This window comes from Hylobates moloch, unplaced genomic scaffold, assembly GCF_009828535.3.
Source record: "Hylobates moloch isolate HMO894 unplaced genomic scaffold, HMol_V3 SCAFFOLD_5, whole genome shotgun sequence".
Lineage (NCBI taxonomy): Eukaryota > Metazoa > Chordata > Mammalia > Primates > Hylobatidae > Hylobates > Hylobates moloch.
Window position 1 is genome coordinate 55,355,844 of NW_026652280.1, and position 23,491 is coordinate 55,379,334.

At 40.1% G+C, this 23,491-nt stretch overlaps 1 protein-coding gene across 5 annotated transcripts in view; it reads left to right on the forward strand.

Annotated features, from left to right (window-relative positions):
• OSBPL1A (oxysterol binding protein like 1A) overlaps positions 1 to 23,491 on the forward strand; it is a 233,523-nt gene that overhangs the window by 134,519 nt on the left and 75,513 nt on the right. For all 5 annotated transcript variants that reach the window (XM_058438552.1, XM_032152621.2, XM_032152622.2 and 2 more), the window contains one exon: positions 21,024 to 21,186. In XM_058438552.1, coding sequence (XP_058294535.1) covers positions 21,024 to 21,186 — 163 coding nt within the window. The remainder of the gene's footprint in view (positions 1 to 21,023; positions 21,187 to 23,491) is intronic.

Consider the following 23,491-nt stretch of genomic DNA (forward strand, 5'->3'; position numbering starts at 1 on the left):
CACAAATCTGCTTCTTCTCTATGGATTTGCCTGTCTTGAACATTCCATGTAAATGGAATTATACAATATGTGAGCTTCTGTGTCTGGCTTTCTCCCTTAGCCTAATGTTTTTGAGGTTCATGCGCATTGTAGCATGTATAAGCACTTTGCCTTTGATGGCTAAGAAGTGTGGTATATATATATCACATTGTACATCCACTTATGGGCATTTGGGCTGTTTCTACCTTTTGGCTGTTGCAAATAGTAATGCTGTGAATGTTTTTGCAAGTATTTGAGCATTTGTATTCAATTCTTTTGGGTATATACCTAAGAGTAGGATTCCTGGGTTATATGGTGGTTCTGTGTTTAACATTTTAAAGAACCACCATACTGTTTTCCACAGTGGCTGACATTTTACATTCCCATCAGCAATATGCAAAGTTCTACTTTCCCCACATTCTTGTGAACACTTATTTTCTTTTTTTTAAAAAAAAATTATAGCCATTCTAGTAGGTGTGAAGTGGTATCTCATTGTGATTATGATTTGCATTCACCTGTTGAACTCATCTTTTCATGTGCTTACTGGCTGTCTTTTTTGGACCCTGAGTCCTTTACCCATTTTTTAATTGGATTGTTTGTCATCTTATTGCCCAGCGTAGAGTTCCTTACGTAATTGTGTATATATGCTAGATACTAGACCCTTGTTAGATATATGATTTGCAAATACTTCCTTCCATTTCTTAGATTGTCTTTTTACTTTGTTGATAGTGTTCCTTTATGCATCAAAGTTTTAAATTTTTGTTGTTTGTGCTTTTGGTGTATTTTTTTTTTTTAACTAAACTGAAATTTCTCTAAATTACTTTTTATCCAAAAGCCATATCAGAATAGTCCGTGGTGCTTTATAAAAGCATTACATGTATCAGTGTATTACCATCTAGCAAAAAACCCCAAACCAATAACATTAGCCTAAATTAGAGATTTATATTTCTTTCACTGTAAAGAAAATGAGAGGCGGGCAGTCTGGGCCTGTATGGCAGTTTCAGGTGTTAGGGGCTGTTCCTACTGTCAGATTTTCGTCAGCAGGAAGGAGGACGGGGCAGAAAAAGGGGTATACCCTTCCCTTTAATTAGATCTACTATCCTCTGCACAATATTTCCATTCTTCTTGGCCAGAACTTAGTCATTTGTCTATAGCTGACAGATAGATGGAGAAATAATGGTCTTTTAGCTGGAGGGCAAAAGGTAAAACTTGGGGCTCTTACTAATGACAAAGGGGAGAAATAGCTATTGGGAGAAATTAGCAGTCTCTGTCACAAGGCACAGGCCTTGTTCATTCTTGGAAATCCTGATTAAGTAGAGCACGTTCCAGGGTCCATTCCAGGTGCTAGGATACAATTGTGCACAAATATTTAATACGGAGTTAAAAAGATGTCATTTTAGACCGGGCGCAGTGGCTCTCGCCTGTAATCCCAGCACTTTGGGAGGTTGAGGCGGGTGGATCACGAGGTCAGGAGATCGAGACCATGGTGAAACCCCGTCCCTACTAAAAATACAAAAAATTAGCCGGGCTCAGTGGCGGGTGCCTGTAGTCCCACTACTCGGGAGGCTGAGGCAGGAGAATGGCGTGAACCTGGGAGTTGGAGCTTGGAGTGAGCCGAGATTGCGCCACTGCACTCCAGCCTAGCAATAGAGCGAGACTCTGTCTGATAAAAAAAAAAAAAAAAAAAAAAAAAAAAAAAAGATGTAATTTTAAAAATAGACTTTAAAAAATTACAGAATTTTAGCAAGTAGGTTGATTTAGATTTTTACCATTTTTATATAGTTTACATTGATTTATTGTATTACATTAAAATATATTGGCAATATATTTAATGTCTACCACTATGAGGCAATTTAGCATTCTGTTCTTTTTTCATTTTTAATTTTTGTGAGTACATAGGTGTATATAAGGGGTACATGAGATATTTTAATGCAGGCATACAATGCGTAATAATCACATGGAAAATGGGATAGCCATTCCCTCAAGCATTTATCCTTTGTGTTACAAACAATGCAATTATAAAGTGTGCAATTAAACTATTTTGACTATAGTCACCCTGTTGTGCTATCAAATATCAGGTATTATTCATTCTTTCTATTTTTTTCTTTTGTATCCATTAACCATCTCCACATTCCCCCCACCCTGCCCCACTACCCTTCTCAACCTCTGGTAACCAGCCTTCTCATCTCTATCTCCATGTGTTCAATTGTTTTGATTTGTAATTCCCACAAATAAGTGAGAACGTGCAATGTTTGTCTTTCTGTGCCTGGCTTATTTCACTTAATGACAATGTCCAGTTCCATCCATGTTGTTGCAAATGATAGGATCTTGTTCTTTTTTTATGGCTGAGTAGTACTCCATTGTGTGTAAGTACCACATTTTCTTTATCCATCCGTTGATGGACACATTAGGTTGCTTCCAAATCTTGGCTATTGTGAACAGTGCCACAGCAAACACGGGAGTGCAGATATCTCTTCTGTATACTGCTTTTCCTTTTTTTGGGAATATACCTAGCAGTGGGATTGCTGGGTCGTATGGGGCAGCTTTATGTTTAGTTTTTTGAGAAACCTCCAAACTGTTCTTCCTAGTGGTTGTACTAATTTACATTCTCACCAACAGTGTTCCCCTTTCTCCACATCCTCGCCAGCATTTGTTACTGCCTGTCTTTTGGAGATAAGCCATTTTAACTGGGATGAGATGATACCTCATCGTAGTTTGATTTGCATTTCTCTAATCAGTGATATTGAGCACCTTTTCATATGCCTGTTTTCTGTTTGTATGTCTTCTTTTGAGAAATATCTGCTCAAATCTTTGACTCATGTTTTAATAGCGTTATTAGATTTTTTTCGTGTAGAGTTGTTTGAGCTCCTTATATATTCTGGATATTCATCCCTTGTCAGATGGGTAGTTTGCGAATATTTTTTATAATTTTGTGGGTTGTCTCTTCATTTTGTTGATAGTATCCTTTGCTGTGCAGAAGCTTTTTAACTTGATGTGTTTCCATTTGTCCATTTTTCTTTGGTTGTCTGTGCTTTTGGGGTATTACTAAGAAATCTTTGCCCAGACCAATGTCCTGGAGAGTTTCTCCAGTGTTTCCTTATAGTAGTTTCATAGTCTGAGGTCTTAGATTTAAGTCCTTAATCCATCTTGATTTGATTTTTGTATGTGGCAAGAGATAGGGGTCTAGTTTCTTTCTTTTGCATATGGATATCCAGTTTTTCCAGTACCACTTATTGAAGAGACTGTCTTTTCTCCAATATATGTTCTTGGTACGTTTGCTGAAAATTAGTTCAGTGTGAGTGTGAGGATGTGTTTCTGGGTTCTCTATTCCATTCCATTGGTCTATGTGTCTGTTTTTATGCCAGTACCGTACTGTTTTGGTTACTGTAGCTCTGCACTATTAATTTGAAGTCAGGTAATGTGATTCCTCCAGTTTAGTTCTTTTTGCTTGGGATACTTTTGGCTATTTTGGGTCCTCTGTGGTTCCACATAAATTCTAAAATTGTTTTTTTCTATTTCTGTGAAGAATGTCATTGGCATTTTGATAGGGATAGCATTGAATCTGTAGATTGCTTTGCATAGTATGGACATTTTAACAGTACTCATTTTCCCAGTCCATGAACATGGAATGTCTTTCCTTTTTTTTTTTTTGCATTCTCTTCAGTTTCTTTCATCAGCGTTTTATAGTTTTCACCATGGAGATCTTTCACTTCTTTGGTTAACTTAATTCCTAGGTATTTAATTTTATGTGTGGCTATTGTAAATGGGATTACTTTTTAAGTTTCTTTTTCAGATATTCACTTTTGGCATGTAGAAATGCTACTGATTTTTGTATGTTGATCTTGTATCCTGCAACTTTACTGAATTTGTTTATCAGCTCTAATAGTTTTTTGGTGTAGTCTCCAGGTTTTTCCAAATAAAAGTTCATATCATCTGCAAACAAGGATAATTTGACTTCTTCCTTTCCAATTTGGATACCCTTTATTTCTTTCTATTATCTGATTGCTCTAGCTAGGACTAACAGTACTATGTTGTGTAATAGTGGTGAAAGTGAACATTTGTTGTGTTCCACATCTTAAAGGAAAGTCTTTCAGTTTTTCCTCATTTAGAATGATACTAGCTGTGGGTCTGTCATGGCTTTTATTATGTTGAGGTGTGTTCCTTCTATACCCAGTTTTTTGAGGGTTTTTGTCATAAAGGGATGTTGAATTTTATCAAATACATTTTCAGCATCAGTTGAAATGGTCATATGGTTTTTTCATCAGTTCTGTTGACATGATGTATGACACTGGTTGATTTGCATATGCTGCACTATCCCTGGGATAAATCCCACTTGTTTATGACGAATGATCTTTTTAACATATTGTTGAGTTCAGTTTGCTAGTATTTTGTCAAGGATTTATGCATCAGTATTCATCAGAGAATGAATATTGGCCTGTAGTTTTCTTTTTGTGATGTGTCTTTGGTTTTGGTATCAACATGTGGATTCAAAAATCTGAGACAGGTCTCAGTTAATTTAGAAAGTTTTACCAGGCATGGTAGCTCATGCCTGTAATCTCAGCACTTTGGGAGGCTGAGGCGGGTGGATCACTTGAGGCTAGGAGTTCGAGACCAGCCTGGCCAACATGGCAAAACCCTGTCTCTACTAAAAATACAGAAATCAGCCAGGTGTGGTGGCGCATGCCTGTAATCCCAACTACTTGGGGGGCTGAGGCAGGAGAATCACTTGAACCCAACTACTTGGGGCGTTGGGGAATCACTCCCAACTACTTGGGAGTTAGAAGTTGCAGTGAGCAGAGAGCGCACCACTGCGCTCCAGCCTGGGCGACAGCAAGACTCCATCTCAAAAAAAAAAAAAAAAAATTAGAAAGTTTATTTTGCCAAATTTGAGGACGCGCACCCATGACACAGCCTCAGGAAGTTCTGACAACATGTGCCTGAAGGTGGTCAGAGCACAGTTTGGTTTTATACATTTTAGGGAGACTTGAGACATCAATCAACATATGTAAGATGAACATTGGTTCAGTCTGGAAAGGTGGGAAGACTGGAAGGAGGGAAGAGGCTTCCAGGTCATAGGTAGATAAGAGACAAATGGTTTCATTCTTTTGAGTTTGTGATTAGCCTCTCCAAAGTAGATAATCAATTATGCATTTATCTTAGTGAGGACAGGGGACACTTTGAATAGAGTGGGAGGCAGGCTGGCCCTAAGCAGTTCCCATCTTGACTTTTCCCCTTAGTTTAGTAATTTGGGGGCCCCAAGATTTATTTTCCTTTCACGGCTGTAATGCAATGAGTTTGGAAGTATTCTCTTCTCTATTTTGTGGAATAGTTTGAGTACAATTGATATTAGTTCTCCTTTCAATGTTTGGTAGAATTCAGCAGTGAAGCCTTGAGGTCCCAGGCTTTTCTTTACTGGGAGACTTTTTGTTATGGCTTCAATCTCGATACTTGTTATTGATCTATTCAGGTTTTCAATTTCTTCATGGTTCAATCTTGGTGTAGGTTGTATGTGTCTAAGAATTTATCCATTTCCTCTAGATTTTCCAATTTATTGGCACATAGTTGCTCATAGTAGCCACTAATGATCCTTTGGATTTCTGTGGTATCCGTTTTAATGTTTCCATTTTCATCCCTGATTTTATTTATTTAGGTTTTCTCCCTTTTTTTCTTCTTTAGTCTGGCTAAAGGTTTGTCGATTTTGTTTGTCTTTTCAAAAAACCATCTTTTTGTTTCATTGATCTTTTGTATTTTCCTCACTTAAGTTTCATTTATTTCTGCTCTGATCTTTATTATTTCTTCTGTTGATTTATTCTACTGATTTATTATTTCTTCAACTGATTTGTTTTGCTCTTGCTTTTCTAGTTCTTTAAGATGAATCGTTAGGTTATTCGTTTGAAGTTTTCCTTTTTTTTTTTTATGTAGGCACTTAGAGCTGTAAATTTCTCTCTTAGTACTGCTTTTGCCATATCTCATAGGTTTTGGTGTGTTGTGTTTCTCTTATCATTTGTTTTAAGAAATTTTTCAATTTCTTAATTTCCTCATTGACCCACTGGTCATTCAGGAGCATATTGTTTAATTTCCATGTTTGTATAGTTTCCAAAATTCCTCGTGTCATTGATTTCTACTTTTATTCCATTGTGATCAGAAGATACTTGATATTATTCTTTTTTTGAATGCTTTAAGACTTGTTTTGTGGCCTAACATATGGTCTGTCTTTCAGAATGATACATGTACTGAGGAAAAGAATGTGTATTCTGTAGCCATTGGATGAAATGTTCGGTAAATATCTATTAGATCTGTTTGTTTTGTAGTGCAGATTAAGTCTGATGTTTCTTTGCTGATTTTCTGTCTGGAGGATCTGTCCAATGCTGAAAATGGGGTGTTGCGACCTCCGGCAATTATTGTATTGAGGTCTGTCTCTATCTTTAGCTCTAATAATATTTGATTTATATATCTGGTGCTCCAGCATTGGGTGCCTATATATTTACAATAGAAACTGCCTTTGCAAAATTATAACTGAGGAAATTATGACAGTAAAATAAGACCTAACCAACTCCATCTTCTAACATTTAAGCTGTGCTTGTTCATTCCTGGGCAGAGGTCAGACTAACTTTGGGAAGGAATTCAGCTCATGGCTTGATTCTGAAACAAAACTGACAACCGCCTTTTCCCAAAAAGACCCCCTTTTTGCCCTGGGGCCAGTCTGCCCTTGGAAGACTAACAAATTAGCTACAAGATTAGAGATTACAGTTTAGGGGTCATGCAGCCTCTGGCTCCAAGAGTCTGAACCTCCCCAAATTCCTCCTGGGGATAACATCATCATTGTAAAACCTAAGATCAGTGCTTGAGATATTTTGTAGACCCTACATTGGATGGATCATCTGACACCAAAGAGACCAGTAATCTGGCTCAACCAGTTCTGCCATCCCACCCGGGAAAAGACAGCAAGAAAACCTCACTTGAACCCACTATGATTCCATCTTCAACCTGACCAATCAGCACTCCCCACTTCCCAAGCTCTTACCAGCCAAATTATCCTTAAAATCTCTGATCTCCAAATGCTAGAGAGACTGATTTGAGTAATAATAAAACTCTGGTCTCCCACACAGCCAGCTCTGTGTGAATTACTCTTTCTCCATTGCAGTTCCCCTGTTTTGATAAGTTGGTTCTGTCTAGGCAGCAGGCAAGGTGAGCCCATTGGGCGGGTACACAGTTATTACATCCTGCTGCTGGATTTACCTCTTTATCATTATATAATGACCTTCTTTGTCTCTTCTTACAGTTTGTCCTGAAATCTGTTTTGTCTGATATAATTATAGCTACCCCTGCTCTTTTTTGGTTTCCATTGACATGGAAATGTCTTTTTCTATCCCTTCGTTTTCAGTCTATGTGAACCTTTATAGGTGAAATGCATTTCCTGTAGGCACCAGATTGTGGGGTCTTGTTTTTTTCATCCATTCAGCCCCGCCCATGTCTTTTCATTGGAGAGTTTAGTCCATTTACATTCAATGTTATTATTGATAAGTAGGGACTTACTCCTGTCGTTTTGTTACTTGTTTTCTAATTGTTTTGCAGCCTTCTCTTCTTTCTTTCCTTCCTGTCTTCCTTTTAGTGAAGGTGCTTTTCTCTGGTGGTATGATTTAATTTCTTGCTTTTTATTTTTTGTGTATTGTGTATTTTTCTATTTGAGGCTACTGTGAGGCTTGCAAATACTGTCTTATAACCCATTATTTTAAACTGATGACAACGCTGATTGCATAAACAAACACGCAAAAAGAAAACTGATAAAAACTCTACACTTTTAACTTCATTCTCCCGGCTTTTTACCTTTTTTTGTTCCTTTTTATGTCTTACAATGTCTGTGTCTTGACCAGTTGTTGTTATTATTTTTGATTGGTTCATCATTTAGCCTTTCTAGCTAGGTGTAGTTTAACCACCACAATTATAATGTTATGATATTCCGTGTTTTTCTGTGTGCTTACTATTACCAGCAAGTTTTGTACCTTCAGATGACTTTTTATTGCTTGTTAATGTCCTTTTTCAGATTAAAGACCTCCTCTCAGCATTTCTTGTAGGACACATCTGGTGTTGATGAAATCCCTCAGCATTTTTTTTTTTTTTCTGGGAAGGCCTTTATTTCTCCTTCATGTTTGAAGGATATTTTTTGCAAGATATACTATTCTAGGGTAAGAGTTTTTTTCCTTCAGCACTTTAAATATATCACACCACTCTCTTCTGGCCGGTAAGATTTCCACTGAAAAGCCTGCTGCCAGACGTATTGGAGCTCCACTGAATGTTATTTGTTTCTTTTCTCTTGCTGCTTTTGGGATTCTTTCTTTATCCTTCACCTTTGGGAGTTTGATTCTTAGATGCCATGAGGTCGTCTTCTTTGGGTTAAATCTGCTTGGTGTCCTATAAACTTCTTGTACTTGAATGTTGATCTCTTTCTTAAGGTTTGGGAAGTTCTCTGATATTATCCATTTGCGTAAACTTTCTACCCCTCTTTCTCTACCTCCTCTTTAGGGCCAGTAACGCTGAGATTTTCCCTTTTGAGGCTGTTTCCTAGATCTTGTAGGCATGCTTCATCATTTTTTATTCTTTTTTGTCTCCTCTGACTATATTTTTAAGTAGCCTGTCTTCAGGCTCACTAATTCTTTCTTCCACTTGTTCCATTCTGCTGTTAAGTGACTCTGATGCATTTCTCAGTATGTGAGTTGCATTTTTCAACTCTAGAATTTCTGCTTGATTCTTTTTAATTATTTCGATCTCTTGGTTAAATTTATCTGATAGACTTCTGAATTCCTTCTCTGTGTTATTTTGAATTTTTTGAGTTTCCTCAAAAGGACTATTTTGAATTTACTTTCTGAAATGTCACATGTCCCTCTTTCTCCAGGATCGGTCCCTGCTGCCTTAGTTAGTTCATTTGGTGAAGTCATGTTTTCCTGGATGACCTTGATGCTTGCCGATGTTCTTTGGTGTCTGGGCATTGAAGAGTTAGGTATTTATTGTAGTTTTCACAGTCTAGGCTTGTACGTGCCTGTCCTTCTTGAGAAGGCTTTCCAGGTATTCGAAGGGACTTGGGTCCCAAGCCCAATAATGATGTGGTTTCTCTATACTTGTAGAGGTACTGCCTTGGTGGTCTTGGATAAGATCTGGAAGAATTCTCTGGGTTACCAGGCAGAGACTCTTGTTCTTTTTCCTTATTTTCTCCCAAACAAATAGAGTCTCTCTCTCTCTTTGCTCAGCCACCTGGAACTGGGGGTATGGTGATGCAAACACCCGTGTGGCCACCACCACTAAAACTGTTCTAGGTTAGACCTGAAGCCAGCACCACAATGGGTCTTAAGGCCCACTGTAACCACGACCTGTCTACCACCTATGGTCACTCGGGACCTCAGGGATCTACGTAGTCACCAGGTGGCAAAGCCAGCCAGGTTTTGTTCTTCCTTTCAGGGCAACAAGTTTCCCCAGGCCCCAAATAGGTCCAGAGATGTTTTCTGGGAGCCGGGGATTGGAATAAAAAACCTTAGAAATTTGCCTGATGTCCTATTCTACTGTGGCTAAGCTGACACTCAAACCCCAATATAAAGTCCTTCCCGCTCTTCCCTCCCCTTTCCACAGGCACAGGAGCCTCTCCCTGTGAGCACCACTACCACTGGCCCATGGGAGAGCTCTACCAGGCCACTGCTAATGTTCACTTAAAGGCCAAGGGCTCTTTCATTAGCTTATGGTGAATGCTGCTAGGCCTGGGACTCAACCTTCAGGGCATTGGGCTCCCCTCTGGCCCAGGGCAGGTCCAGAAGTGTTGTCCATGAGCCTAGGCCTGGACTCCGTGACACCAAGAGCCTGCTTGTTGCTCTATCTCACTGTGGCCAAGCTGGTACCTAAGGTGCAAGACAAAGTCCCTTTACCTTTCCCTCTGCTTTTTTCAGAGAGGAGTCTTTGACTATAGCCACCACAGCTGGTAATGTGTTGGGTATCACCTGAAGCCAGCAAGTCTCCGAGGCTCACCCAAGGCCCTTAGTGTAGTACCTGGTATCATTGCTGGTTATTCAGGGCCCAAAGGCTCTTCAGTTAGCAGGTGATAAATGCTGCCAGGACTGGGTCCTTTCCTTCTAGGCAGCAGGTTCCCTTCTGGCCTAGGATGTGTCTAGAAATGTCGTCTGGAGGCTGGGTGCAGTGGCTCATACCTGTAATCCCAGGGCTTTGGGAGGCTGAGGCGGGTGGTTCACCTGAGGTTAGGAGTTCGAGACCAGCCTGGCCAACATGGCAAAACCCCATCTCTACTAAAATCATTAAATTACCTGGGTGTGGTAGCGCGCACCTGTAATTCCAGCTACTCAGGAGGCTAAGGCACGAGAATTGCTCAAACCTGGGAAACAGAGGTTGCAGTGAGCCAAGATCATGCCACTGTACTCTTGCCTGGGCGATGGAGTGAGACTTCATCTCAAAAAAAAAAAAAAAAAAAAGAAGAAGAAACGCTGTCTGGGAGCTAAGGCCTGGAATGGGGGTCCCACAATTCTGCCCAGCATCCTATCTTGCTATGGCTGGCTGAACTGGTATCCTAGATGCATGACAAAGTCCTCTCTACTCTTTGCCCTCTTCTCCTTAAGCAGAAGGAAAGAGACACTTTCATCTCTGTCTGCTGTGCTGCCTGGGGTTGGGGGAGGGATGGTGCAATCACTTCTTTAGCCACCTTGGCCAGTGACTTCCTAGGTCAGGTGCCATCTAGTCCTCTAGCTGTCAGCCCAGCCCAGCATTAGAAGTTGCCTAGGAATTGCAGTCCATGTGTCCTAGACTGCCTTTCAAGTTTACCTAGGACCCCAGAGCACTTCGGCCACGGGTGACGAAGCTTGCCAACAAACTCGAGTTCTGACCACTGAGATGGGTGATTCTCTGGCTAGGGCTGGTCCAGATGCTCCTGTGTGTGTGGGTGCTGGCTGAGCCCAGCCTGGCTTTGCTCTCCACTATGACAGGGGAGCAGTGAGTTCAATGTAATGTCCCCCAGTTGCTGTACTCTGCAAGTGCAGATACTCTCCATGCTGTACAGCTGTTGCCAGGGGATAAGGGAGGGTTGGTGTTGGTGATTCAAGACTGTCTGTTGGACCCTCCTCAATACCTTTTTCAGAGATATGAAACCAGGTACTGTGATTTCTCACCTGATTTTTGGTTCTTGTGATGGTGCTTATCTGTGTGCAGATACTTGTTAAAATTTGGTGTTCCTATGACAGGTACAAAGGGTGTAAGCTTCTATTCCGCCATCTTGCTCTGCCAACATTGTTTTTTAATTTACGTGATGATACATAAAACCCTTTTGAATTTTTAAATACATTATACCATAATCTGAAAAAATTTGGAAATTACACATGGACATGCATGGTACTTTTAGGAATATAATCCTCTAAGTGCTACTTCTGGATTGTAAACTGTACATGGTAATGGAAATTTTAAATTTCTGTGGAAGTTCCTTATGTGAGAGTTATAACCAGCATTAAGTAGTTCAACTTTGCAGTTGAAGAGCAAACGGTTGTGAGACTTGCATCAAATTATTTTAAATGCCAGAGCCATTAACAAAGCATTGGAATAAATGTGTATTGAATCCACTATTGGTAGCATACTGTGGGAGTGAACACTACTTTTATTTCAGAAGACACGTTCATCTTATCTGCTTTGTAAAAGACATGTAAAAACTAAAACGTATTTGTTAAATTGTTATTTGTGTATAGTGCTAGTCTTCCGTTGATTTTATGAGAAGTTATTTTTAAATCATTGACAAAAATAAGTGTCAAATATTCTGGGTTTATATTGATTTTTCCAAGTATCATTATCACCTTGTTTATAAAATGCCCCATTTATTTACCAAGTCTTTCTTCTGTTCCCCCAAGTATTTAGGGGCTCTGTCCTAGATTTGGGGTTATCTCCAAATTCTACCCTGATTTAAATGTCTGAAGATACAGTTTGGAAGTAATTGATCTAACAGATTGTTAGCAGAAAGTGATGTTGAACAAGCTTCATTGAGGCCATTCTATTTGTAGCGTGGTCAGTACGTCAAAAACCAAATAAGTTCTTATCTTCTTTCCCATGGAGGAGCTTAAGTGAAGAGATATGCAGAGGTCATTCTGAGTGGCATTTCCTTTTCTTTGCTTGAACCAGGTTGAAGAAGATGGCCATGCCCATAAGAAAGGGGCATTTTTAGTGGTGCCACAGGCCAATCACAGTCGGCTATAACCAATGGGAAAATGTGCTGGGTTGACCAAGTTAGTGTTCATAAGGCTTTGTAGGGCCTTGAGACTCATTTTTCATTTCTAATCTCAGAATGAACTTATGTATAATGTCAAGAGACTAGAGGCTTCTTACTTCATCACCTGTCGGAATCAATTAGGTTGAGGACATCTTCGTCTGTTTCTTATTCTCTTTATTCCTTATATGCTCTGAGATAGCAGAAGCAATTAGAAGAAAACTTGGTTACACGTACTCACCTATCTGAATCTGTGCACATACTCATTGCATTTCTCCTGCAACTAAGGATGGACTGTCTGAGCCTTTAGCAAAGGCCAACTGTATACTAGTGGATTAGATCTCCTCCCTTTTTGACAAAGTTGAGAACATTATTCCAGCAATTCTCCCCTCTCACTTCTGCAAACATAATCCCATTTCAGTTGAACCTTTCCTATCCATGTAAAAGCAATCCGGGTTGTCTTCCGTAATGAAAACTTCATTGACCCCACAACCCCTTCCAGCAACTGCCCTACCTTTCTCCTTTTTTAAGCAAAAATTTTTTTAAAAGAATTTTACTCTTTTTTTAGTTTTTAAAATAACCTCTGTAACCAACGTCCTCTTGTAGGCTAGGCGTGGTGTGGCTTTACCTGTAATCCCAGCACTTTGGGAGGCCAAGGTGGGTGGATTGTTTGAGTCCGGGAGTTCAAGACCAGCCTGGGCAACATGGCAAAACCCTGTCCCTATTAAAAAAAAAAAAAAAAAAAATTAGCCAGGCATGGTGATGTGCTCCTGTAGTCCCAGATCCTCGGGAGGCTGAGGTGGGAGGATCACTTGAGCCCAGGAGGCAGAGGTTGTGGTGAGCTGAGATCACACTGCATTCCAGACTGGGTGACAGAGTAAGATCCTGTCTCAAACAAACAAACAAACAAACACCTCTTGTCCAACAAAAACCTTCTTAAGAACAGGTTGTACTCGCTCTCTCTTATCTCTCTTGACCCATAGGGCATCGCCTCCAGCATCCTCGCGACACTTCACTGAAGCTGCCCTTGTCAAGTTCACTCTTGACCTTCATATCGCCAGTACAGTGGTCTTGTCTTAGTTCTTGAAGCAGTTGATCTCTCATCAGTGTTTGACAGTTAATCACTTTTTCCTCCTTGAAATACCTCTTTGAGGCTTCCAGGACACCACACACAACTGGTTTCTCTGTCTCTCTTTTTTTTGCTTTCCTTTGCTGACTCTTTCTCAGCATTTCTACTAGGGTTCAGTCTATGGCGTTCTTCACATTTCTGTCTCACTTTCTCCCTTAATGATGCTATTTAGTCTTTTAATTTTATTTATTTCTATTTTTAAAATTTAATTTTAAAAACTTAATTTTATTTATTGTTTGAGACACAGTCCTTGTAAGTTGCCCAAGCCAAAACATGGAGTCATCCTTGATTTCCCTTTTTTCTTATATCACATAGTCTATCAGCAAATCATTTGGGCCTTCAAAATATATCCAGAATCTGACCACTTCTCATTACTTCTCTTGCTATCTCTTACCCATCTCTTATTCTAGTTATTGAAGTATCTCTTAAGCGATCTTCTTTTTTTTTTTTTTGGAGACAGAGTCTCACTCTGTTGCCCAGGAGTGCCGTGGTACGATCTTGGCTTACTGCAACCTCCACCTCCCTGGTTCAAGTGATTCTCCTGCCTCAGCCTCCCAACTAGCTGGGATTACAGGCGTGCACCACCACGCCTGGCTAATTTTTGTATTTTTTTAGTAGAGATGGGGTTTTGCCATGTTGGTCATGCTGGTCTTGAACTCCTGACCTCGGGTGATCCACCTGCCTCAGCCTCCCAAAGTGTCGGGATTACAGAGGTGAGCCACTGTGCCCGGCCCCTAAATTTTTGTTCTTTAATGAGTGTCATTGTTTAGTGCTAGGAAGGACTGAAAAAGGTTTCCGGAGCATAGGGGAATCAATTACACTTGAAAAGGCAGTGATGAGATGGGACGGAAGGAGGACGTTAGAGAGTCAACGAAAACCCTGAAATTTAATGTGAGCAAAGGTGCTTTGGAAATCTATAAAACAAAGCAAGAGTGTACTATACCATCATGAAGATGTATGTCCATGCTTGATCCTGCCTGAGACAGGAGGTCAAAGCTTCACTTCCCTTGACCCTGGAGGCGAGAGAGTAATTCAACCTGGCCATGGTTTCAGAAGTAACATTGACCATTTGCATCCACATGGGAGCTCCATCCTCCTCTATCTTAACAATATAATCGTCAGACTTGTGTGCAGAAGAGCTCTTACTAGCTGTAAATCATCAGACCCATACTTTTTATCAGCTGTGTGTCAATAGCATGGAGTCACCTAAAAGCACATACCTTGAAAAAAGTTTTGAAGTGAGAACATTGTTGGTCCTCTAGCCACAGCAATAAGCATCAGCCAGGTGCAGTGGCTCACGCCTGTAGTCTCAGCACTTTGGGAGGCAGAGGTAGGAGAATCACTTGAGGCTAGGAGTTTGAGTCTAGCCTGGGCAACACAGGGAGACTCGTCTCTACTGAAAAAAAAAGAAAATTAGCTAGGCATGGTGGTGCATGCCTTTAGTTCTAGCTACTTGGGAGGCCAAGGCAGAAGGATCGCTTGAGCCAAGAGGATTGCTTGAGGCTGCGGCGAGCCGTGATGGCATGCCTGCACTCCAGCATGGTTGACAGAGCGAGACCCTGTCTCAGAAAAAAAAAAAATCTAATATTTCAGTCTCAAACTAATACATTTTGTTAATTGTAGCCATCCATGCAGTAGCAAAGAGAAAAGAGTAAGGCTCATCCTGTTGAACTGACCAGAGTGTGGCCAATTGAAAGACTGACCATCAAGGCCAGAATTTTACCTATCTTATAACTGGCTGATTGCACACAGTGTTCTGTGAATACTAATCACTTATTCCCCACTTAGTGCTGTGTCTTTGCCAGATTGAATTACTCTGCCTTATGTAACCCCTGTGAAACACAGGTAAGTATCGGGGCACTTTCTAGAATGAGAGTGTAGGTGAGTGTGTCATAGCTGGCTAGCACATGACTGTTGTCAAAACTCTGGATTCTCTTTCTGGTGCCCATTCACTTTGGAAACAGTCACTATGGATTTTGCCTTCTGGCCTGAAAGGGAGTGAAATGAGAGACTGCCATATTGAAGTGGTTTGAGGAGACAGATTACTGGAAAGGCTTACATTTGTATTTTAAGGGGCTACAGACACAGATCAATGCGTATGTTTACTGTTAAGCGTATGGTGGTTCAGTCCTTAAGCTTTTCTTAATAAAAAGTGCAACATTTTTGTTCACTTGAGTACATGTTGATTTTTGTCATGGGAAAGTCATTGGACTGAGGGCGTATATTCCATATGCGAATTTGAAAGGTAAAATTTCAGCCTTATTCTAGAAAAGTTCTAATGTATAAACACATATACAATTATAATCTAATAATTATAAACATCTGTTGGGACCCACTAGTTCTGTGAAGGAAGTTATTTATTCTTTTAGTAATAACTAGGATGATGATTATTGTTTGAGAATTTAAAAAATCTAGTAATCAATATTCGTGTATTGATACATAATAGAAGTGAAGCCTTGTGCCTGGAATTACAAAGACATTAAGAGACTGCGCAGAAGGCACTGTTTCTGTTACAACATAGTTTCTAAGCTTGCAACTAAGAATTTGGAAACAGTTCAAAAGTAAGGTGAATATTTTATGAAGTTGCACTTTGCATATCTTTCTTAGCAGTTCTACACCAATTTTTTTAGTGCAGGATTTCCCCTAGGTTTTCTGAAATGTGGAGATTGTAGAGGATCTGGAATTACATCGTTTCAGTGATCCTTCTGACCAAAAAGTACTAATGGCACTTAAGCATGCTTTCAGATGTTTCTCTAATGTAACAAGAAAACTCATTACCAGTGCATTTTCTTGGATATGTAGTTACTCTCTCATATACATCACTTACATGACAGGAGAAATTGCCATTTTGTGGCTATTTTATAATAAGGTATCTTCAGTGCAGAAAATCCTGTTAGGCTTGAAACTAATAAAAGTACTCTCAGATCAATTGAAAGATGAAAACAAGGTAAGAAATAGAATGTGGTTAGAGCCTCAGTCTCTTCCTCTCCTGCTTCCAACCCCTTTTACTGTCTCTCAAGAACAAGTGAGAACAGATGTGAATATGGTAGCAGCTAAATGATGCTTATTTTAGGTGGGTAAAGGGTAGATTGCATTTTGAATAAGATTTTTTTGAGGGGACTGGATATTTATGGGCCTTTATCATTTATCTTGCTACTTTGCCAAAATCTAGATGAATTTAGGTATTAAAATGTATGTACTCATTAAATAGGATACTTTGGTTAATTCTTACATTTAAAGATATGTCAACAGCACATTTACATTTTGATATTGGAAAAGGTAAAAAGGTGAAAGAGATGGGGTAGGCAGGGGTGAAGAATTTGCAGTGTTGATTTTAGAATCTACAAATATAACAGTGCTGAGAGATGGGGTAGGCAGGGGTGAAGAATTTGCAGTGTTGATTTTAGAATCTACAAATATAACAGTGCTGAGAGATCTTTTCAAAGAAAGGATCGTTTTGGACATTGCTCAATTTTGTAGTCCTTGTTTATTTTTTATTTTTTGTTTTTGAGACAGAATCTCGCCTGTTGCTCAGGCTAGAGTGCAATGGCATGATCTCAGCTCACTGCAACCTCCACCTCCGGGTTCAAGCGATTGTTCTGCCACAGCCTTCTGTAGTTGAGATTACAGTCTACTGCCACTGTGCACAGCTTATTTTGTATTTTCAGTAGAGACGGGGTTTTACTGTGTTGGCCAGGCTGGTCTCAAACTCCTGACTTCAAGTATCTGCCTGCCTCATGTAGTCCTTGTTTATATAATAGAGAAATGAATTGTTTAACCCATCTGATGGAGGTAGGACAGCTTTTTATTTTTATTTTTTAAGTTGGTTCTAGCCTTAGTATGCTTCTTTCCTCTTCTGGAGATACAGTTTAGATTATAGGAATATTCGCAAGTATTTTTCAGATTTTCTAAAAATTGTAATTACATGAGTAATTTGTTTTTCGATTTTTCATTTCTCTTCTGATCTTGATTGCTTACCATTTATTGCTATTTTTGTGTCTTTATCACAGCTGTAATAATAATAATCTGCCTGCTGTATTGATAAACACTAAAGTGCCTGAGAACTGGAACTTGGGTTTAACCTTGTTTCTGCTATGAACTTAACATTTCAGTAAAACTGTATTTTAAGCTATGTCTAGGACCTTAGAGTGTTGTACCTGATGTGCAACTGGCAGGAACTCAGGGCCCCAGAAAAGAGAAGAGCCTTCATCCTTGGGGGCTGTGGGGAGGAGCATGGGAGAGGGAGTGTCAAGAGGTAAAACGGTTAGATTTGGCAGTGAGTAATGCAGGATTTGTGAGAGGGGCCACAGTTCCCAAAACCTCGAGATGGCAAGTTTGACCTAGAGGAGGTTTTGGATGTCACTCCATCCAGTGCTTTTCTTTTCTTTCTTTCTTTCTTTTTTTTCTCCCCCCTAACTGAATCTTTTTGTTTGTTTTAATTATACTTAAAGTTCTGGGATATATATGCAGAACATGCAGTGTTCTGCATATATATACATGTGCCATGGTATACATGTGCCATGGTGGTTTGCTGCACCCATCAGCCTGTCATCTGCATTAGGTATTTCTCCTAATGCTCTCCCTCTCCTTGCCCCCCACCCCCCAACAGGCCCCAGTGTGTGATGTTCCCCTCCCTGTGTCTATATGTTCTCATTGTTCAACTCCCACTTAAGAGTGAGAACATGCGTTGTTTGGTTTTCTGTTCCTGTGTTAGTTTGCTGAGAATGATGATTTCCAGCTCCATCCATGTCCCTGCAAAGCACGTGAACTCATTCTTTTTTATGTCTGCATAGTATTCCACGGTGTATATGTGCCACATTTTCTTAATCCAGTTGGCATTTGGGTTGGTTCCAAGTCTTTGCTATTGTGAATAGTGCTGCAATAAACACATGCGTGCATGTGTCTTTATAGCAGCATGATTTATACTCCTATGGGTATATACCCAGTAATGGAATTGCTGGGTCAGATGGTATTTCTGGTTCTGGATCCTTGAGGAATTGCCACACTGTCTTCCACAATGGTTGAACTAATTTGCACTCCCACCAACAGAGTAAAAGCGTTCCTATTTCTCCACATCCTCTCCAGCATCTGTTTTTTTTTTTTTTTTTTTTTTTTGAGACGGAGTCTCGCTCTATCGCCCAGGCTGGAGTGCATTGGCGCGATCTCGGCTCACTGCAAGCTCCGCCTCCCAGGTTCACACCACTCTCCTGCTTCAGCCTCTCTGAGTAGCTGGGACTACAGGCGCCCGCCACCACGCCCGGCTAATTTTTTTTGTATTTTTAGTAGAGACGGGGTTTCACCGTGGTCTCGATCTCCTGACCTCGTGATCCGCCTGCCTCGGCCTCCCAAAGTGCTGGGATTACAAGCGTGAGCCACCACGCCCAGCCCAGCATCTGTTTTCTGACTCTTTAATAATCGCCATTCTAACTGGCATAAGATGGTATCTCATTGTGGTTTTGATTTGCATTTCTCTAATGACCAGTGATGATGAGCTTTTTTTCATGTTTGTTGGCTGCTTAAATGCCTTCTTTTGAGAAGTGTCTCTTCATATCCTTTGCCCACTTTTTGATGGGGTTGTTTGTTTTTTTCTTGTAAATTTGTTTAAACTCCTTGTAGATTCTGGATATTAGCCCTTTGTCAGATGGATAGATTGGAAAAATTTTCTCCCATTCCATAGGTTGCCTGTTCACTCTGATAATAGTTTCTTTTGCTGTGCAGAAGCTCTTTAGTTTAATTAGATCCCATTTGTCAATTTTGACTTTTGTTGCCATTGCTTTTGGTGTTTTAATCATGAAGTTTTTGCCCATGCCTATGTCCTGAATGGTATTGCCTAGGTTTTCTTCTAGAGTTTTTATGGTTTTATGTCTTACATTTAAGTCTTTAATCCATGTTGAGTCAATTTTTGTATAAGGTGTAAGGAAGGGGTCCAGTTTCAGTTTTCTGCGTATGGCTAGCCAGTTTTCCCAACACTGTTTATTAAATAGGGAATCCTTTCCCCATTTCTTGTTTTTGTCAGGTTTGTCAAATATCAGATGGTGGTAGATGTGTGGTGTTATTTCTGAGGCCTCTGTTGTGTTCCACTGGTCTGTGTATCTGTTTTGGTACCAGTACCGTGTGTTTTTCAAACTGTTGGGATACCACCTGGGTTTGGGCCCTAGAGGGAACCTCTGGGAGGGGAGGGGAAAGTGAAAGGAGTGGGGCTTCTGCTTCATTCAGCGTCACCCAGTGCACAACTGCTTTCAAAAACATCTATTTTATATGTTGGGATTACAGTTGAGAAATAGGTTCTGCTGCTAAAGTAGAAAAAAAAGTAGTTTGAAGACCACTATGTTGAAGACTTCTGATTAGGTTATTAGGTGATAGCAGAAACCTGTTATTTTATAGGAGAGGAAACTAACGAACAAGAGACTTCTGAGAAGACGCTGCTGCTACCTACCAGTGGATCCCTGCTTTTCTGCCTCCTGTCTGTCTATAGTGCACATTGGCTCCAGAAATCCAGCAAGATTAAGGAATAGTAGTGATTTCCAGACTACTGATATAAAAATAGGCAAAACTGTCCCTATCAAATCCAGTACATGCTATTTTATAAGGATTAGGTGACTTGAATTCTAGAGGGTTTTGGTCAACCACAAAGGTTCGGATACTCCTGTGTTAGATAGGAGGAATAGATTGTAACTTGTTCAAACAGTAAAAAAATCAAACCACGCTTTGCCTTTTTGATAATCTTTTGACTTTTTTAGTATAAGTTAAAGGTAAAATGTGGAGTTGAAACCAAAATATGGAATTGGAAAATGAAAAATAGGCCAGGCAGGTGGTTCACGCCTTTACAGGCTCCTAGCACTTTGGGAGGCCGAGGCGGGCAGATCACTTGAGGAGCTGAGTTCAAGACCGGCCTGGCCAACATGGTGAAACGCCCTCTCTACTAAAAATACAAAAATCAGCCAGGTGTGATGGTGTACACCTGTAATCCCAGCTACTCAGGAGGCAGAGGCACGAGAATAGCCTGAATCCAAGAGGCAGAGGTTGCAGAGTCGAGATCGCACCACTGCACTCCAGCTTAGGCGACAAAATGAGGCTCTGTCTCAAAAAAAAAAAAAAGAAAAATGAAAAATAGAATGTTTATTGTCATTACCAGGCAACCTGTTTTCCTTCATTTGATATACCAACTATTACCAACTATTTTGGGAGTAAACTGAGGGATTATATTTTATGCTTTGATGTAGTTTGCTTTTTAATATTTAGCATTTTTTTAAATTTTTGTTCAAAGACTTGCTGAAACTGTTTTTTTTAACTGTGTACTTAATGTTGAGAGAGAAATATTCTTTATGTTTAAAAAGAATTGTATGATTTCTGAATTGACTGATGTTCTTATACCAGGATCCTGATCATTTGAGCTGAATTTGTTTGCTAGTTCTTAATCTATTTTCATTAGCTAAGCTGTTGCCAGAAAAGGCCCCATGGGAAGAACAAAATTAGTTTAATAATTTTGCTCATTCATCCATGTGCATGTGACATGACTGTTTTCACTTCTGATATTGCAATTGAACTGGATCAAAAGCAATTAATTTTCACATCCTCTGAGTAAGTCTGTGTCTCCTGTCACTCTGAAGTCTTTTCTATATATCTGTTTTCTTCTAGGTGAGGAATTTTAAATTGGAACAAGAGCAAGAAAAAAACAAAATCTTGTCAGAAGCACTGGAGACACTGGCCACTGAACATCATGAATTAGAGCAGTCTCTGGTGAAAGGCTCTCCACCCGCCAGCATCCTTAGCGAGGACGAGTTCTATGATGCGCTGTCAGGTAACTCTGGGATCCTTCCCTCTGCATTGTTGGTGATTTAGAGTCCACCACCTAAATGAGCAACGTCCCCTTGAGTCCACCACCTTAGAGCAGATGTCACCTAGAGTTTCCTGGAATAAACAGATAGTGATGTATCAGTATCGCTCCCCAGATTTTTTGTGTGTCATGTTATTAAGGCTGGAGTCTGAAAGTGTGGAATGAAATTCATCACAGTCTGCCTATACTGAAGATGTATTCTAGGCTAGGGTTAGAGTGCTGTTAAAACTGCCCACATTTGACTTGTCCTTTACTGGGTGACCATTTCCTAGTGCCAGGCATTAGTACGTATTGTAAGGAGAGACAGACAGACAGTTTTTGTCTTCAAAGAGGTCTTTATATAAAGAATACAGGTAACCAAGCACAAGTACTTGGTGATAGCACAGTATGCTAAGTGCCATAGTAGAGGTGAGACCACCATGTGTCTGGAGCAGAGAAGAGTAGGTGTTTAACTTTGCCTCAGAAACACACGCTAAAGGGCGGCATAGCATTTCTGCAAGGAGCATGGACTCCAGAGCTTCTGTCACTAGCCAGCTGTGTGACCTGGGACATATTCCATGACCTCTCTGTTCATAGTTTCCGCATAATTAAAATGGGATAATTATAGTGTCCATTTCAATAGGTCGTGTGATGACTAAATGAATTTCTCTGTTTAGATAGTGGTTAGAACAGTGCCTGGTGATACTCAGTGCTAAAAAATGGGGAATGCACATGGAGATTCGAGGATGAGAGGAGGTACTGCTAAGTAGTTTTGACCTTTTTGGAATTTACTTTCAAATTTTTCGAGGCAGGTGTGGGTGGGAGAAGGGAAAGGAACATGGAAGGGGGTGGTTGGAGATCAGTGGGACTGAGAAAAATTAATTGTTGTATGGGAGAAAATGAAATGCATATATAATAGGTGAGCATATACAGTTACTGAGTTTCACAACACTTGATCACAGATGCAAGAAATCTTGGTGTATTGGAAGTAAAGGATCAAATTCATAATAGGACAGGAAAGAGAGGAAGCATGGTGAGAGATAGGAGAGATGAGAACTGAAGATTAGGTTAAGGAAGTTGAAGAAAATGGTATGATAATACAGGACGTGGAAAATGATGTTGGTAGAATGTACATCGATGGGGAAGTGATTAATTGATTAAGACAAATAGGAACATTATTAATAGGTTTGATAGAAGTAAAAGAAAGGGAAGAAGTAATTTTCATAGCCAGATTTGGGAACAATTGGACAGAAGATTATAATGATGATGGGTTGTCAATTAAATACAGGATTTGTGAACAGAGTGACTCATGTTGGGAAGAGAAGGTAGGATTTGAGATCGATGGAATGTGTGACAAGGCAAGGGAAGTATTTAGCCTGTCTGAGGGAGGTCAGAGGGAGAATGAGTGACACTTAAGACTGCTGACATTTATTACACGTCCACCCTGTGCCAAGTCCAGTGGTGCTTCTTCTATGGGGAGCATCCAAAAAGGAAAATTGCAAGATGGATGATAGGTCTAAATGCGTAGAGCTTGGAATATAAAAGAGCCCAGATACTTCAGTTGCTCGTCTTATATATTCTTTTTTAAAAATAAAACTTTATGGCCAGGCATGGTGGCTGAGCACCTGTAATCCTAGCACTTTGGGAGGCCGAGGCAGGAGGATCTCTTGAGCCCAGAAGTTCGAGACCAGCCTGGGCAACATGATGAAACCCCGTCTCTACTAAAAATGCAAAAATTAGCCAGGCGTGGTGGTGCATGCCTGTAATCCCAGCTACTCAGAAGGCTGAGGTGGGAGGATCGCTTAAGCCCAGGAAGTAGAGGTTGCAGTGAGCTGTAATCGTGCCATTGCACTCCAGCCTGGGGGTGACAGAATGAGACCCTGTCTCAAACAAAAAAAAACCTTTAAAAAATTTTATTTAAGAACCCCATGTTTATTCTAAATAATTCAATATAAAAGTACATGAGAACCCAGTGAAATTCTCTTCACCTGTTATCCCAGTTAATCATGCACTCCTTTTCCTCCTCAGAGGTTCTGATAAACAGCTGGATATACTCTCTTACAGACCTTTTTTGAGCATCACATATATATGTGCTTGTGTATATATAGATTTTTTTTTAAGTCATGAATGGAAGGAGCAGTGTAATTGCCCTGGACTTGCTTTTTCCTGACAACTTGTCTTAGAAATCTTTCCTGTCAATGTTATAAGCTCTAGCTCATTCTTTTTCAAGGTTGCATGAAAGTCCATGATATAATTATGTCACAGTTTCCTTAATCCTTCTCTTGTTGAT